Source organism: Sturnira hondurensis, unplaced genomic scaffold (genome assembly GCF_014824575.4).
Source record: "Sturnira hondurensis isolate 20B ecotype Veracruz unplaced genomic scaffold, ASM1482457v3 Scaffold0022908, whole genome shotgun sequence".
NCBI lineage: Eukaryota > Metazoa > Chordata > Mammalia > Chiroptera > Phyllostomidae > Sturnira > Sturnira hondurensis.
The window spans coordinates 2,889,867-2,908,205 of record NW_028095539.1 but is presented as its reverse complement, the minus strand read 5'-3'; the positions used below and the strand labels follow the sequence as shown (position 1 = coordinate 2,908,205).

The 18,339-nt window shown below is 50.0% G+C and overlaps 1 protein-coding gene across 2 annotated transcripts in view; it reads right to left on the bottom strand.

The window, feature by feature from the left end:
- The window catches only part of MVB12B (multivesicular body subunit 12B), a 151,636-nt gene extending 150,057 nt beyond the window's left edge, over positions 1-1,579 (bottom strand). The window contains exon 1 of one of the 2 annotated variants that reach the window (XM_037037044.1): positions 1,419-1,579. In XM_037037044.1, coding sequence (XP_036892939.1) covers positions 1,419-1,493 — 75 coding nt within the window. In that variant the 5' untranslated portion in view covers positions 1,494-1,579. Of the gene's footprint in view, positions 1-1,182; positions 1,277-1,418 lie in introns of those variants that run through there. The other variant, XM_037037046.1, reaches the window with a different exon arrangement.
- Positions 1,580-18,339: the final 16,760 nt, after the last annotated feature.

The following is an 18,339-nucleotide window of genomic DNA, read 5'->3' as shown; positions in this document are numbered from 1 at the left end:
AGCGGGACAGTAGCAGGTCAGGGAGAATGCCTTCCACGTGAATAAGGAGTGCAGCCAAAAAAGGCTAGAAGGAAGGGATGAAAACTGTGCATGAGCGAAGCTGATTCTAGGTTCAGATGAACCAGTAACTGCCATGTCAACCGCTTCGCTAAGTCTGGGTGCCCCGGTCCCAGCAGAGGCCCCATCTCTCAGAGGCCCCATTTAAATATTCTACGTATGGCAAATCCCAAAGTACCCTGCACAATTTCCGGAGAGCAAGAGAGGTGTTGCCCACCTCCTGTAACTAACCTTCTGAGTACACTGAGTTTTTCAGTTAGCCTAGGCTTCCACAGAGCTTATCTCCTAACTTTTCTGAGGCTTTTCTGGTGCCACCGATAAGATTTTCTAGCCCTGTTAAAATGAGATGAGATCCAGCCAGCTGTCGAGAAATGTACAAAGAGATTAGTTGAGGAGGAACCACCAGAGACAAAGGCCGCAGAAGAGGCATGGCCTGCTGTCTGCTTTTGTGGCAGAAATCTGAGTGGGCGCTGCTTCCTGGGTGGGGGCAGGGAGCAGAGAAGGGGCAACAGCCACTTGCCTTTTGCCCTGGCATGGCCCTCCTCTGTGCCTTGCTGAAAAGGCGGCTGAGGAGCAGGGAATGGAAGAGGCACATTTTTTTATGGTGAGAAAGGTTGATAATTTAGGAAGAGTCATGTGTTGATAACAAAGAGGACAAAGATGCTCATGAGCCTTCTTCACCTGGGCCTCTCAGGATCTGATGTCCCCTGGCGCTAGGCTCTTGTCCCAACCCCTGCCCTTGAGCCCCACTGGAGCTGGAGTCCCTGTGGGGTGCTCATCAACACAGCCACCGTCCTTCCAGAATGGGTATCCTGAGTCTCCAGTGCCCAGGACAGGCGCCTCATCTTGCAGACAGGTGCCCAGCCAGGGTTTCCTCTTGGCTGGGTTTCCTCTTGGCTGTGCCCAGGTCACAGATGAGGCCACACCCCAGATGATGCCTGAGGCTCAGGTGCACTCTGGTCTGCACCCACGTGATTACAGAGAGCTGGACCCCAGGCCAGGCCAGTCAAATGTCTGTCCGAAGTCTGTGCCCGGGCTCTCAGACAGGCGGAGGGGCTCTCGGGAGGCCATCACCTGTCCCAACCCTGGGGGCGCTGCTAGCACTCGGGTCCCCGAGCTCCCTACCTCCTGCCCGCCGCAAGGCCCAGCCGGGACGGGAAGCCGCGGCGCGCAGGGCCGGGCAGAAGCCGCCGGGCCTGTCCCGGCCGCGGGCCGGGCACCGAGCCCGCAGGCCTCGGCGTGCTCGGCTCCGCCCGCCCACCCGCCCCTCGGCCCGGGGCCCGCGCCCGCCCGCCCGCCGGGGCAGCAGGGCCGGCTCGGCCAAACCTCCGCGGCGCCCGGCCCTCGCGGCCTCACTTAACTGTTCCCCGCTGGGGCGGCGGCGGCTGCGGCGGCGGCGGGTCCCGGCTCCGTCTCACGCAGAAGCAGCTTCTCATCGCCCGGGCGGCGCGGGAGGGGCCGGGCCCGGGGCCCAGGCGGCGGGGCCGGCGCCGCAGCTCGAGCGCGAGCCTCACCGGGAGCGGCGGCGGCGGCGGGGGCGGGGCGCGGCCTGGCGGCGGCGGTGGCGACAACAGCGGCAGCGTTGCCGACGCGGGCCGGGCTCCGGGCCTCCTGGCTCTGGTGCTGGCTCCGGGGGTGGCAGCCGGCGCCCCGGGCTGGCTCGGGCGAGCTGATGGAGCCGGAACCCTGAGACCCTGGCGTCCGGAGCCCGTGCTGCCACCTAACCCTAACCTGCCTGCCCCCAAGCCTGGCCTCACCCACAGCCGCGCCGCCGACCCGGGCTTCACGGAGCCTGCAGGCAGCCTCAGTGCGAGCCTCAGACCCCCGGGATCCCCGGGCCTCTTGGAGCCTGGGACACTAGTATCCCCTCCCCTAAGTTGGTCTCTTCCAGGGACCAGCAGCCCACTCAGCTCTCATAGGCCTCACTGCATCCTTGACCAGTCCTAGCGCAGTGCCTCAGATCCCTGCAAGCCCCCAGGCCTCTTGGAGCCTCGGCTAACTGTTACACATGCACACACACACCTACACAGGCCTCGTGCAGGGACACTGGCCCACACAGCCCTTCTAGGCTTTACTGAAGCCCACGCCAATTCCTCTGCACAACTCCAGTTCAGGGGACCCCACTGCCCCACCTGCCCCATTATAAGCTTGATCAGACCCTAGAACCCGCGATTAGTTCCAGGCCTCCGAAACTGAGCCCAATCTCCTAGCAAATTCCCACTTCCCCATATGCTGCACCCAGAGAGGCCTAGAGCCAAAGTTATGGGGTCCGCCTCAGGGAAGCATCTAGAGGGAAAGGTTTAAGCAGAGGTGCTACCCTACGATATTTAGGGAAAGGAACAAGCCACATATGCCCTACACAGCCCCAGCAAGGCACGCCCAAGCAGATGCCCGCATGCTATTTGAAAGGACCCTTTTCAGAAGGCTAGGGCACTGGGAGCTGAGAACCATGTAGGAGTGAATATGCATCAATTTGCTAATGCATCAAGTCTCATTTTCACACATTCCGGGCTTTTCCAAAATAGCTGTCTGTTCCTAAAGAGAAACGGGGCCAAGCAGAGCTGGCTGCTGAAGAAAAGGTCCCGTGGGGAAGCCGGGCAAGTGTGTCCATTCCAAGTGCACGTGTCACTCAAATGCCACTGACTCGAAAGGTCTCACAGGCACGTGCTAGCAAACCATTAAGGGACAGACAACCCCTATGTTATTTAAACTGTTTCACAGGAAACAACAACAACAAAAAAAGACAAAAAGGTTTTAATTTCACTTCCTAAGTTTAGCCTTACCAGATACTAAAATCCAACAGAGATAACACCAAAAAAGAGAAGTGCAGACTTCTGCAGATCGTATATTATCTGCAGTCAGACGACTGGAGAAACTGTTGCAGGCCATTTACAGTCCGCCTTTTGGAGAATCACAATAGTGTTAGTATATTAAGGTCCACCTGAAGCCCAGGAGTAAAGAAACCTCTTTGACTTGGCATTTCTCAAACTCACCTGAGCCAGGACCTAATTAATCTCCAATATGTAAATCACTGCTATAGATCAACCCACTTATGTATATAGTAGTTGTAAAACTACTATGTAAAATTTTGGCAATTTAAATCCGAATTGCTGTAAAGCAAATCAAAACCCACCATGATCAAGCAAGGTTCATTCCAAAAGTACAAGGATAATTCAACACTAGGGAATGTGTAAATTCACCACATTGTTAAAGGAAAATAAATCACAGGATCTTATTAACAGGATAGATGCTTTAAAAGTATTTCATAAACTTCAGCCACTTACAAAATTTTAAAAAACTCTTAGTAAACTAGGAAGAAAATGTAAACTTCTTAACATGACAAAGCTTATGAAAAGCCATCAACAAACTTTCTAATGGTGAAACACTTAAAGTTTTTCTCATTTAAGTAAAAAACAAGGATGCCTGCTATAATTGCTAAAAACTAAAGCCAATGCAATACAATAAGAAAAGTAAATAAGAAATACAAATATTGAAAAGGAAGAGACAAATGTGTCGTTATTTATTCATGTGCATACGTAAAAATAAAAATTGAAGAGAATTAACTGACTATTTTAGAGGTTCTGGTAAAGGCCAGTTATAAGGTAAACATTAAAATCAACGGCTTTCCTAAATGCTAAGAGGAAAAACATCTCCATATAGAAGGGCTTCCAGTAGAATAAGACTCTTGGCTTCTCTCAGGCTGGATACATGGAACAGACTGACAGCTGTCTGGGGTGCAGGGGGACTGGGTGAAAGAAGGTGAAGGGATTAGTCAAAGGACATAGAGGCATGACCCACGGACACAGACAACAGTGTGACGATGACATGAGGGAAGGGAGAGTGAGGGCTGGGTAGAAATGGGCAAAGGGGGCGGAATGGGGACTACTGTCATGGTGTAAATAATAAAGTTCAGAGAAAGACTCCTGGTCTCTCTCCACCCTTGGTGGGGGAGGAGGGATAAGTGACTTTGTTGACTAGTGAGTTTGGGAGAAGGAAGTAGATAAGAATAGATGCTTAAGAGTTCCCTTTTTGGCTTTGGCTGATGGCAGGGAGCAAATATTTTCACATACTGTCCACTGTGTGGTAAGTGGACCTATTTCTGGGGCAGAAAGATCATATTGTCCAGTCCTGCCTGATACTAGAAAGGTAAATCTACCCAATTCAAGGGGAACTACAGGAACCCACTTGGCTACAGACCAAAAGCTACATTTTCCAGTCAACTTTGTTAGTAATAAAAGAAGTATGTTTATTTCTTATGTCTCTTTCCTATATCTATGCCTCAGTTTCTTCCAAAAAAAGAAGAGGGAGCAAGGTACTACTTCTAGGAGCCCCTAAATAAGCCATCAAATGCCAGCAATTTCCATTTAAAAAGTATGTTTTTTTAAAATTTGTATTCACATTAGCAATGTAGACAATAAAATACCTAGGCATAAACTTAACAAGAAATGGCAAGGCACCCAGAAACTAAAAACCCTTACACAAGGACATGCGAGAGGTCCTTGATCAGCGGAAAGTCACGAGAAATCCCTGGGCAGGAAGCCTCAGGTTGCAAAGATGCCGTATCTCCCCAACTCAATTTACGCATTGAGTGGAATCCAAACCAAAGAACCAACAAGATTTGGGGAGGGATACTATGGAATGTGACAAAGTTATCTCAAAACTTACCTTGATGAATAAATATAGGGAAAAATCCAGGAAATGTTTGAAATTGAATAATTATATTACTGTTATAATAAGATCACAATAATAATGAATATAGAACATAATGTAAGCTTTACATCATATTTTAATACCTGTTACAGCAGTATTATGTGTAGGAATACACACTTTGATCGTATATTAAATTCCCTGTTTATAAATGCTTTGTTTCTATCCACTAATCTATTTGTATATTCTTTGTTTTAAAGATGTTATTTATATACTTATTTATTTTTTAGAGAGAGGGGAAGGGAGGGCAAAAGAGAAGGGGAGACGCTTCAATGTGCCAGAGAAGCATCGATGTGTAGTTGCCTCTCATGCGCCCCCTACTGGGGGCCTGGTCCACAACCCAGGCATATACCCTGACCAGGAATTGAACCAATGACCCTTTGGTTCTCAGGCCTGCCCTCAACCCACTGAGCCACACCAGCCAGGGTATATTTGTATATTCTTAACACCCCACTCCAAACTATATTCCCTTGCCTCAACCACTTCAATTTCTTTACTAGTCTCCTGGCTTTGCCTCCACCCAAACTATGGAAAACAACAACCAGAATAATCATTAAAAAATAATGCAATGCAGCAAGTCACTCCCTTGCCCAAAGCCCTCCAACGACCTTCCATAAAATAAAATAAAATTCAAATGCTCCAACATGACCTGCAAGACCTCGTGTTATCGGGACCCTGCCTGCTACTCCACCCTCAGCTCAGCTACACTAGCCCCACTGGTTTCTTTTTGGATGCTTCAGCGCCAACGCTGTTTCTTCGCTGGGGGTTTCACCTAGAGCACGCCTCCTCTCCGTCCTCACAGGGCCTGGGTCCTCTCACCCTAAACTCTCCGCCTCCGTGTCACCTCCTTGGAAGCCATCACGGGTCATCAGGCTAAGTAGGTCCCTGATGTTTTCATACCACAACAGTTCGTTGCCCACTTACCACTCATCACAATTTGTAACTACCTACTGTTTGTTCATCTGTCCAACTGTCAGTGTCTCCACCAGACCAAAAGCTCCACCAAGGTATCTGTTCATCAGGCATAAATGGGCAACACACACTGGCCCCTCAGTAAACATTTGCTTAACAGATAGATGTGTCAACACATAATGTGTGCATACCCTTTGCCCATGTCTAATAATTATCCAAAGTAAACAATCAGGCAAGTGCACACAGATGTAAGTTCAAGGATAATTATTTCAGCATTGCTGATAATGAGAAAATATTGGATATATCCTAAATGTCTAGCAATGGAAGATCGAGTCATTTTTTTAAAAAAGCTGTTATTACCTTAGAAATACACCACATATTCTGTTAAGTGAAAAAGCAGGCTATAAAACAGAATGTATTTATTCTACCAGCCTGTTAATTTTATATTTAATTGTGATTAGTTATATATATTAATAGATGCTTATTGACTTCAGAGAGAGACAGGAGGGAGGGAGGGAGAGAAAGGGGGTGGGGGAGGGGGAGGGGGAGACAGAGAGAGAGAAACGTCAATCAGTTGCCTCTCACAGGAGCCCAGACCAAGGACCGACCCCACAACCCAGGCATGTGCCCTGACCGGGAATCAAACCTGCGCCCTTTAGTTAATGGGCCAAAGCTCCAACCAACTGAGCCACACCAGCCGGGGTGAGGGTAGAGACTTCTATCCTCCATTTCAACATATCTATATCCACATTTTATTGCATCTTAGAAATTTCGATGCAAGTAACAGGACACCCAACAGCAGTGGCTTGAACCATAGACACTGACTGGACAGGCCGGCATCCATCCGCCTCGGTCTTCTTATTACAGGAGAATAAAGACATTAAGGGCACATGTCCTTCCATCCTCTACTGACATCCTCAGATGGTTCCATCTTTCAGGCTTCTGTTCATTGTTCACCTGGGACAGGTGACTCCTCTGGCTCCAGAGTCAGCTCCATGGCCTCCTCTTCTGTGGCAGGGGAGGGGGCAGGGAGCAAAACCTTTCCCAGAAACTCCCCGCAGATCTGCTAACACCCCATGGGCCAGAAATGGGGAACAGGGGACTCCTAACTGCAAGGGAGGCTGGGAAGTTGGCTTTGTCAGTTACAGTCACCTCCTAAGTCTGGCCATATTGCCAGGCCAAAACAAAATCACCATTCCCTTGGAGAACAGTGTGGAGGTTGCTCAAAAAATATTAAAAATAAAACTACCATTTGACCCAGCGACTCTTCTCCTGGGCCTATCTCCGCAGCAAAGAAAAGCAGGAGAGCACAGAGCTATCTGCACTCCCGTGTTCACTGAAGCAGTATTTACAGGAGCCGAGACGTGGAAACGGCCTGGTGTCGGCTGACGGATGAATGGATAGAGAAAGCGTAGGGTGTAGAAACCACAGAACACGATTCAGCCATAAAAGTAAAAGAAGTGCTGCCATTTGTAACGACATGCATGAACCTTGAGGACATTATGCTAAGCGAAATAAGCCAGACAAAGACAGACAAATACTGCGTGAGCTCACTTACAGGTGGAACCTGGAAAAACCAAACTCATCGAAACAGAGAGTAGGCTGGTGGTTACAGGGGTGGGGGTGGCGGGAGTGCGGGCAGGTGGGCGAAGGTACGCCAGGGTCTAACCTTCTTGCTACAAGGTGTATGGGATCCGGGGACCTAATGTCCAGCATGGTGACTGCAGTTAATGATCCTGCGTTCTATGTGTGAAGGTTGCTCAGAGAGTAGATCTGAAAAGTTGCCACAAAAAATTTAAAACTGTACCTGGGTGAGGTGACAAATGGGTTAGCTGACCTTATCGCGGTCATCACCTCAGTGGTGTAATATTAAATCATCACACTGTACACCCTAAACTTACACAATGTCACGTGTCAATTATATCTCACTAAGCTGGGGGAAAAAAGAAAAAACAAAATAAAGTAAATCACTGTTTCCTCATCAGGAAGGAAGGCAGTTAAGTTTTTAAAATTGCTGTACAGTGCTTGTTCCGAGAGAAGTGGGTAAGGGTGACCAACAGTTCAGAGAGCAGGTCTTGCTGCTTTCCAGGCCTCACCCACGCAGGTCAAGGACCACCTCGGGCAGCTTCCTGAATCTGAGGTCTCCACTGCTCACGTCTGTCCTCTCTGGCCCTCCGTGCAGGGCCCTCGCCATTAATAAATACATCCTTACTCCTCAGGCTGTTCTGGTATTGATCCATGGGAACCAGAACAGATTGATTCTGCCTCGAGAGCGCGAGGGTAAAATTCCACCCGTCGTCAGCCTTGCTGGCAAAGCAGAACTCTTCCCTGCTCTGAATCCTTCCCCATCCCGTCTGTGCTCTCAGACTGAACCCAGATGCCTGCAGGAGCAGGAGGCAAGCAGGTGGGATTAGCGTGTTTGTGGGCAGGTGTGTAAATGTGTCGGGCTCTTTCTCACAAGAGTCCGACGGGAAGGATGTGAAAAGTAAACACAGAATAACCACAAACGGTGCTGTGGAAACTAAGAAGCCATAAGCACATGCAGAATGGCTTTTCCGACAAGGAGACGTCACGTAACGACAGACCCAGAATGTAATTCTCGCCATACCCTCCCTAACCAAGAGGAGCTTGACCTGGAGAGCTGGCAGAAAGAAGGCATCGGAGATACGCACCCACATAGCCACTGCAGCACTGTGTACAGCAGCCAAGACACGGAAGCACCCTCGGTGTGCACCAACAGATGAGTGGGTGAAGAAGCGGGGCGTATACACAGGGACTAAGACTCAACCGTGAAAAGAATGAAAGCTTGCCATTGGCAACAACATGGATGGACCTGGAGGGTACCGTGCTGAGTGAAATAAGTCAGACAGCGGAAGACAAATGCCTCACGGTTTCACGTATATGTGGAACCTAAAAAACAAAATAAATGAACAAGCAGAAACAGAAACAGACTTGTAGATGCAGAGACTAGTTTGATGGTTGCCAGACGAGAGGGGGTTGGGGGTTGGGTGTAAAGGGTGAAGGGATTAAGAAGTACAAACTGGCAGTCACGGAACAGTCTCAGGGATGTCAGATACGGCACAGGGATTACAGCCCAAAGTACTGTAATAGCCACGTGGGGTGTCAGATACGTACTAACCCCACAGGGGTGATCACTTAGGAAGTTACATAAGGTCTAACCACCGGGTCGTACACCTGAAACTAATGTAATACCGTGTGTCAGCTGTAATTAAAATATAAAAAAGGATTTTTTAAAGAAGAGAAGGCATTGAAGAAAAGCGGCTCCTTCTTTTCTTTTTTCTTGCGTTGTTGACACTATTGCAGATGTCCCCCACTGCTCCCGCTGTGCCCCCCTCCACCCAGCCCCTACCGCACCCTGGCCTTCAGCTCATTGTTGCCTGTGTCCGTGGGCCACCTCTTCTTCCTCCGACCGTAAGCTTCATGAGGGCAGGCACCCCAAGAGGGGTACTTGTCTCCAGGACACAGTGGGTACTCGACAGACATTTCCTGAAGGGTTAATATCAGTTCTCCGTGGCAGCTGTTAAAAATCCTGGTAACTTCCTTGCACAAGGCATGTCCTCCAAGCCAGGCACCGGGCTAGACCTGCCTGCAGAAACTAGTGTGTTCACTACTGACATCGGTCCTGTGAAGCAGGCTGGCGACCTCCATATTATTACAATTATGGAAATCCGGGCTTCCTAAGTCACCATCGTGATTCCGGGCTGGAGGCATCAAACTGCAAAGTGTGGCTTGTAATTTTGCTATGCAAAACTCTCAGCACAGTTTCCATAGTTCAGGAGAACGTCCTGATGGGCGTGGCCGTGACGGTCTATGGCTAATGATGCCCCTTCGACCACTCACGGGATCCTGGCCAGGCTCCTGGGTTGAAAGAGATGAGCAGAGTCAGTTTTTCCTCAGGGTGCTTCCTGTCTGGAGGGGATTCTGATGTTGCTGGTCCATGATCACTCAGTCATCAGAAACAGAAATGCACTCAAACGAGGGTGAGCACAAAGGAATTTGTGGCAGAAACGGGGCTTCTCACTGGAGCAGTCGTGAGAGGCAGGAAATTCCAGGGCTTTTCCAGGACCCCATGCCCTCCTGTTCCTCCTGCTCCCCGTGTGTCTGCCTGTGTTCTCTGGCCTTTCTAACAGACCACTTCATCCCCGTCTTCCTCATCCACAATCTAACCTGGCAGCCCCCACGGTGCTCCCAGTCCCTGTCAATATCATGCCAGTTCCAGGGACCTGCAGACGCTGACACGCATCTCTAAGCCCCAGTTTCAGGGGGAGAGAATCTGACAGGCCAAGTAATGGTCAGGTCTGCACCAGACCCAATAAACTGGGGTACAGGGGAAGACCGCATTTATTCACCCTCTCCATATACGAGGCAGTGTCTTTAGCTAGTATTTTCTCCTAATCCGTGTCTTGTGTTCTTATTCTCTGATGCCGTGGATTTTAACAGTGAGATCTGGAAATGGGAAGCCAAGCGGTTCACTCTTCGTTTCTGCTGTTTGTCTGATTTTCGGTTCTGCTTCATATCAATTCTACCCTGAGCGCTGAGCCTCAGGAAAGAAGCCTTAAAGAGGGAAGTGGTTCGGGTTGAGGTGCTAGAAGGAACTGCCAGGGGGAAAAAAAACACATTGGGAAACCTTTCAAAATATTTATGAATGGCACGGGTATTGCAATATGGTGTGTAGTAAGCCGCGCAGGGGTCTTCACACACAGAGGCCAACTGCTGTTGTGCGGGTGAGGAGAGAAACAGCTACTCTTCCAGGAAGCAGCTACAGAGTAAAGGGATGCACGCGCTGGCCCTTGAAGAGTGAGGGGCAGTCAACGACAGGCACAGGAGGGACGCTGTGCAACGGGAGGAGGGCGAGAGGCTTGCCGGAGCTGCTGTGAAGGGGGGACGGCCGGCAGGGAAGCGAGTGCGGTGAAGTGGTGGGCGAGGCCAGCCGGACGCTTCTGGTGACCCAGAGTGAGGGTCTTGGGGAGCCACATCCCACAGAATCTCACCCCCCCAAAATTGGTTTTAAACACCAGCCAAGTACTGAGGATTCCCAGATGTACGTCTCTAGCCCAGACTGTCCCTTAACTCCAAACGTGCACACCCAATAGTCTACCTGACGTGCCCTGACTGTCCAGCGGCATCTCCAGTGTAACACGTCTGGCACTCAGCTCCCGAGCATTCCTCCCAAACCCGCTCCTCCCTCAGTCTTCTCCATCTCACCCAGGGGAAATGCGTTCTTTTCTGGTTGCTCAGCCAAACACCCAGACCCCATCTCTGCCTCTTCTTTTTCTCTTACACATTGTATCTACTGCGTCAGCCTCAAGGCTCAGGACAGCAAAGGAGGTGCTGCTATGGAGTGCCACATTTATTTTGATCTGTGGAAGAAGGCAGAGCATCCTTCCACTGGGAGGATGCATGTAAGTTGGCCAGGCAGGAAATGGTGGGGTTGGGGCACAGGAAGGAGGTGCTCCAGGCAGAAAGGACACAAAAATAGGAGGAGGTCTTGTGCGGAGATGATAGGGAGGCCAGTGTGACAGGAGGGGACAGGTGAAGTAAGAAGGAAAGGCAGGCCCAGTCTGGCTAGCTCCTGCAGGTCCTGACCCGCGTTCTCTAGGTGCCCCCAGCTCACTGTTTGCCCCTCCGGAGTCTGTCACCAATCACCAAGGTGCGTGCCCGCCCCTCCTGCATTCACCCAGACTTCCGCCCTTTGCCAATTTGGCTGCCCTTGGCTCCGTGTCTGGCTCTGGACCTTGGCTGCTATGGTTCATCCAGTCCTGCAGCCTCCAAGAACCAGTTCACAGACCCATGCTTGTCAGCAAAACAAAAAATGCAAATAGGCAAATGAGAAAAATAAGGACAATGTGGCATTATACAAGCAGAACTGCATTTCCATCTGCCTGACACCACATCACAGGAGAACGGCTGGACATACTGCATGGGTGCGGAATGCCTGGGATGCACCGGCTTAGAACCGAAGCTACACGAGAGCACAAAATCCACTTCAGGGATGCTGATGGGAAAGACACCCCCAACAGGGAAGCAGTTATGACAACAAGAGGCCCATATGCCTACCCATAGGATGGGACACCTGTGAGCATTAATGTATCACAGTAAAAGAAGACAAGCAATGACTGCAAATGTGCCCCCAGATTGAATGTTTCAGGGTTGTTCTTTGAATGAAAAGTGGTCATTTGCCTCAAGCAGCTTCTCCCACAGGCAACTCCCAATAGGTCCAGGGCGGGTCACGGCATAGGCTCGCTTATTTAATGATGGTCAAAGAGGCTCATGGGCAAGTCCAGGAAGCCGACCAACATATAGTACCTGTGTATGCCTGGCTAACATGTGCATGCATGTGCTTGGTGGGTACACGTGTGTGTGTCTGTGTAAAGCTGACAACCGTCTTTTCTATGAAAGGAATGTTCTTTATTATGCTCTTATTTCTTTCCAGCTTATAAATATTAAGATTTCCTTTATTTTATGAAAAGATGATGACAGTGGGGACTTCTGAGACAAAATAGTTCTTTGTTAGTTTCCCAACTATTTCTGGAATGTACCAGTCCATGATCTGAAAGTCTGGGAATCAGCGCTTCCCTGAGAAAACATTTGGTTCTAAATGCTAGACTCCAGCTTTGACCTGAGCATCCCTCCAGGATATAACACTCAGTGTATTTTTTTTTCCAAGAGGTAACATTTGCATAGCATTTAAAGCCACAAGTGACAAGTTCAAAAGGGAAGGAGCTGGGTTACAATTTCACAGCCGAGTCAAAGCTGGGACCCCCACTGCTGTCATGCATGATTCGCATTTTTCATAGTCACCAGAGTGCCAGCTTGGAATATAAAGCAGATCCTATTCCTATTGGTCGTATAGACTGCTGGGGCTCACCAATGTATCGGTGCGCTCCTGCACATCACCCAGCCGCCCCTGCGGTTAGCTTGACCACGTGACTAGTTCTGGCCAATGGGATGTGAGTAGAGTGATTTGTATTACTTCCAGGCTAAGTGGGTAAGTAACAGGTGTGCCTTCCCCAGTCCCTCCTCGTCTTCTACCTGCCCCTAGGGAGAGGGAGGACATCAGGGTGACCCTGAAGCTACAAGATGATGGAGGTACAAGATGGAGGCAGGCTGACTTCCTGAGCTGTTGTTTAGAGGAAATGCTCCAGACACTCGGCAGACTGTGACATAGAGAGAAGTAAATTCCTGGCGTGGAAAGCCACCGAGATTCGAGTGCTTGTTACTGCAGCACAGTCCCTCCTGTTCTGACCGACAAACAGCCTTGCTAAAACACCCACCAGCGCCTTCCCATGGGCCTCAGAGAAAGATCCGGAATATTTTCCTTGGCCTACAAAGCCGTACCATTTGTGCCCCTGCCTGCCCCTCGGTGTCGCCCTCCTGTCCCTGCCTCCCACGTTCCCTCTGCTCCAGGCACATCAGCCACAAAAGGACGCCCAGCACGCCTTCCCCCTGTGGGGCGTTTCCTCCAGCTGCTGCCTCTGCCTGCAGGGCTCTGCTGCCGTGTCTCACTCGCTCTTGACATTCATCTCAACGTAACTGCCTCAGAGAAGGCTTCCTCCATCACCTAGCCTGGAAGGCCTCCATTTGTCACTCTGTCTCATCATGTTTCATTTTCATCCCAGCATTTATCTCAACCTGGTATTTCCTTTCTTCATTGAATTGTTTGTTTGCTTCCCATCTTGCCCATCTGGTTGACCATTGAATCTCCAGTGCCCAGCAAAGAGCATGGGGCATAAGCGGGGCTCCAAAGACATGTGTTTGGTGACCAAGTGGATGAATGAACAGATGACTCAGCACGGGGCACGGTCTCCTCTGTCTGCCCAGAGAGTTAACTGCGCCCAGGAAGCAATGGGACGGGTGTTCCTGTTATTTACTGTGTCCCCGACAGTGGGTTCCAATAGAGCAGCCGTTGACTTTGCTCATGAATCTGGGGTTTGAGTGGGTTCTGCTACACAGTTCTCACTCACATAAGGGCACTTAGATGGTAACTGGGGCGTGGGTCACTCTAAAGACCTTTTCACTCACATATCTGGCTCTTGGGCTAGGAAGGCTCAACTGTCTGGGGTTCATTCCTCTGATCAGCTGTGTGACTCCAGGCAAGTTCCTTAATCTCTCTGCGCCCCAGATCTTTACATACCAGATAGAACCAGAAATGACAACACCTACCATGTATGGATCACCTCCTGTGTTCTAGGCACCATCTGCACTAAACTCCTGGGGCACCTGTCTCACATAACCCTCACATAACAACTTATTCTGCAGATCTTCCTATTAAAGGACCTGCTTACTTTATAGGTGAAGAAACCAAGGTCCAGAGAAGCTTAAGCGTCTTGCTCAAAAGTTTATAATAGCTCATCATGCCAGAAATTCGTAGTTAACGTGGTACATTAAGCCAATATGGGAAATTCCCTCTCCTTCTCTCTCTTTTTTTTTTAGCGATAGTTTCCTTTGATTTTTTTCTTCTTTCTTTTTTTAAAATTTTATTTATTTATTTTTAGAGGGGAAGGGAAGGAGAGAGGGAGAGAAATATCAGTGTATGGTTGCCTCTGCCAGGGACACACAATGTATCATGTGTCCCCACTGGCCTGCAACCCAGGCATGTGCCCTGACTGGGAATCGAACTGCGATCCTCTGGTTCGCAGGCCCGCGCTCAATTCACTGAGCTACACCAGCCAGGGCTCCCCTCTCCTTCTCTATACACATCAAAATACTAGATTAAAATATAACCCCCAAATGTAAATGCATAGCAGCATTCAAGGCCAAGAAAGAGGATGTGCCAGGAACCAGACAAAGAGGGAACTTGCGCTGGTAAGATGACCAGGGTCTAAGGCTGAGGCGCTCCCTGGGCCCGGGGGGCAGTGGATCCTCAGATGCGATGGGTTGGAGCTGAGCTATGTGCACAAGGCCAGGAGCCCCAGGGAAGGGCCTGCAAAGAGGAAGGGGCACCAGGACAGCTCAGCCCCGGGCTGTTGTGCCACCAACTCCCCGTGAGCAGCCAGAGACCTCAAAACCTTAGCAGAGCTGGACCAACTAAGTGACACGGAGACGTCAGGATGGGGGCTGGGGTCCAACCTGCTCACATGACTCCCTGCCCGTGTGCTGACCACCAGGCAGTTTAACTAAACCGCCTTAGACACCTCTGGCTGTCCTTTCTCCTCAGTATCTACTCTAAAAGTCTGTTAGGACTGACAGAAGATAAAGAAGAAAAAGGAAACCCTGGAAAGTAAACAAGCACTTGTAAATCAATGAAGGGTCATTAGGGCTGGAAAACACTCCTTATCAAAATTTGTAGATTGTGAGCCAAAGCCACAGTTACCAGGGGACTTTTACCTTGAAAGACATCTGTTGAGGAAGGAGCAGGCTGCCAATAAGGCTGGATAGCAGGGCTTAGGCAAGAAAACAGACAGTACAAACAATGGAAATGGAAAGAAAAAGGAGCCAGTCACAGAGACATTTCCAGTCATGATGGGTCCAAGAAGACACATCGTGGCAGTTAGTCATACTTACAAATGAACAAAGACAGAAATTCTACCGATCAAAACTCACGTGGGGAAATTCTGCCCACTTGCCTACCAAAGAAGCCAAAAGACGTGCCATCTGCCTGGGCTGTGGGTGGAGAACAGGAGTCCAGGGCTGCACCGGGGAAAAAGTACTCCAGGCCAAACCTCGAGTCACAGGGACTGATGCTGGGAAATTAACAAACAACCTCATCTGGGATCCGAGACTGACAATGGGATCCCCAGTGGAGACAGGCTTCAAACTGCTCTGTAGACACAACCCAGGGCACGGGGGGAGGGGGGGGGGCCCTGCCCAGGGGCAACCAGCACTGCTTAGTGCGAGTTTGGGGACAACGATTACAAAGCACTCGAGGAAACAAGGTACATCCAAGGGGCCATTTGTACCCCAAGACCTGGAGATAAAAGAACAGCCTGAAAGAGCTGTGCACTTCAACCTGTTCAATGAAATAAAAGGAGGGATGAAACAAAAAGTGAGGAGTGTAAGAAAAATGGACAAGCTCGTGTGTGGCAGAGCTGTCATTCAAACCCAGGCCGACCCCCGAGCCAAACCTTAGTGTCTGTGTGGTGGGGGAAGGGCGGGGGACAAAGGAATTTGGGCCCCCCCCGCCCCTCTCCTGTTTGTTCCCCAAGGAAAAGCCTGCTCCCTGGACTAGAAGACACCAGTCCACCATCTCTCGAAGGACATTAATTCTCCAGAAAGATCAGACCCAAGTGATCAACCCCATTTATTACAGGACCAGTCGGTATGGGGAGAATCAGGGTTAGCAGCTGCCCTCCAGGCTTTCACTAGGGCCTGAACTACCTCTGAGCACAAGGAATATTTTTTCATTCCATTTGTTCAGTTATTCATTCGTTCTGTTTTTGTTTGTTAAACACCAAACATCATTCCCAAGAATCCTGAGAACAGTTAGGCAGACCTCAGTTCAAATCCCAGCTGCTAGAGCACTGACCAAGGCCTTGTGTCTGCCTGGGTCTCAATGTTCTCAACTCTTAGCCGGAGTTGATAATGACCTTCTTGCAGGCTTACAGGGAAGAATAAAGAAAATCCATGTAAAATGTAGACCATCCTGGGAGCTGAGTGTGTGAGGGTCACACCCACCCCACCGCTCCAGGGTTCAGGGCGAAGATTTGTTTCAGCTGGAAGGAAGTGGGTGGAGAGTGAGAAGAGGTTCAGTGTCAGAGTGGCCCCTGGGGTGCTCAGATGGGGCTGAGACAGAGCAGCTTTCAGGATGAGACCACTTCCCAGACCTTCCTCTCCCTGCCCCCACCGTGGGTTCTGCTCAGCCCCATTGTTTTGCTTCTGACTCTGGTTTTGTGACAGTTTTAAAGACACCAACATGCCACAGAATTCAGACTGGAGCCAGCCCGGCCTCAGCTGCTGTCCTCACCGTCGTCGCCAACATATGTTTAACCCGCTGTTCCCCCGCTTTTGTAAACACACCGTCTTCGTTCCAATCTCAAATCAACATGACCCTTCCCCTCTCCTTTCAAATCCTGCCTTCCAGCTGCATGCCTGGCCAGATTTCAGATTTACACACACACACACACACACACATACACTCAGGGTGTGCATGTAAGGACTCACATGCACGGAGACCAGAAATGAGCAGATCCCCCATCTCCCAGACCTGCAACATCCTGGGTGACAGACAGACTCAGACACACCCCCAGCCCAGTTGGGTGGACACAGAACACTGCATGGTCCCATAAACACAGGCACACCGAGACCCCGGAGCCCCGGCATCACTCACAAGGACCAAGTCCCCAAAGGTCAGACCCTCAGAAGAACAGGGACACAGGCACAGACACAGAAGCGCAGATGCAAGATCACGTGGTCACAGGGACCCAGGGAACCACCACACACTCACGGGCACCGGGCTGAGCCATGCTCTGCAAAATCTACATGTTGGTGTCATAACCCCCCAGTGCTTCAGAATGAGACTGTATTTGGAAACAGGGCCTTTAAAGGGGAGATTAAGGGCATATGGATGGGCCCTGATCCAATACGATTGGAGTCCTTATAAGGAGAGACTAGGACACAGGAACATGCACAGAGGGGTGGCCCTCTGAGGACACAGACAAGACAGCCATCTATGTGCTAGGGGCAGAGGCCTCGGAAGGAACCAACCCTGCCAACACTGTGAGCTCAGACTTTTAGCCCCCAGAACGGTGGGACGACACACTTCCACTGTTTCAGCCACCAGCCTGTGGAGGTTTGGGTGGCAGCCCTCGTGGACTCATAGAGACAGGGAGACCGAGGGACACAACCCACCGCGTCCTTCACAGCCTCACAGAGAGCCAGCCCCCAGGCAGCACCCCCATATGCACAGACCCAAAGTCCAGGGCCTGCCGCTGCACCCCACTCCCCACGGCCCCTTCCTCCGCATAGCCACTGAGTTGTGTCTACTTTTCTGGGAAGAGGAGAAGGCACCCAGGGATTTCCTTGACTGGACAGTGAAACTGTGGGAAATGCTACCATGATGACGACTCACACATATGGAGTCTCAATTTTAGGTTACAAGGACTGTCCCAAACACTTGGGAGGTAATGATTCATCTAACCTTCTCAACAACCCTTTGAGGTAGTTACCATTATCAAAATTCCCACTCAAGAGATGGCAAAACCAGGGCCCAGCGAGGTCAAGTAATTTTCCTGAGATCACACAGCCAGCCAAAGCAGAGCTGATAGTTGAATCAAGACAGCCTGGCTCAGGCTCAGCTCTGAGCTGCAGAGCAATCTGCCGACAACATCAGAGACAGGGCCAAGTTACAGAAGAGGTCAATGCTTGGTCAAGAAGGAAATGAACCAAGATGCTCTCCCCAGGGCACAGAACTGCCTTGGGCGAAACCCTGCACTCAGCCCCGGCAACATAATTTGCAGGACCCAGTGCGAAATGAGCACACAGGTCCCCTGTTTAAATGGCAGGGAAAACGTGCAATAAAAAATATTATAATATAAAGTTTTTCCTTTCTTCAGTGGTTTCCTTCTCAACTTATCATAATACTTTTTATTTGCTATTTAATGCCACACTAAGTAAAGAAATAATACAACTTTAAATTACTGGCATGAATTTTACTTTCTATTTTGCAATGCCAGTTTTAAACGCAAATATAAGAGCATTTAGCTC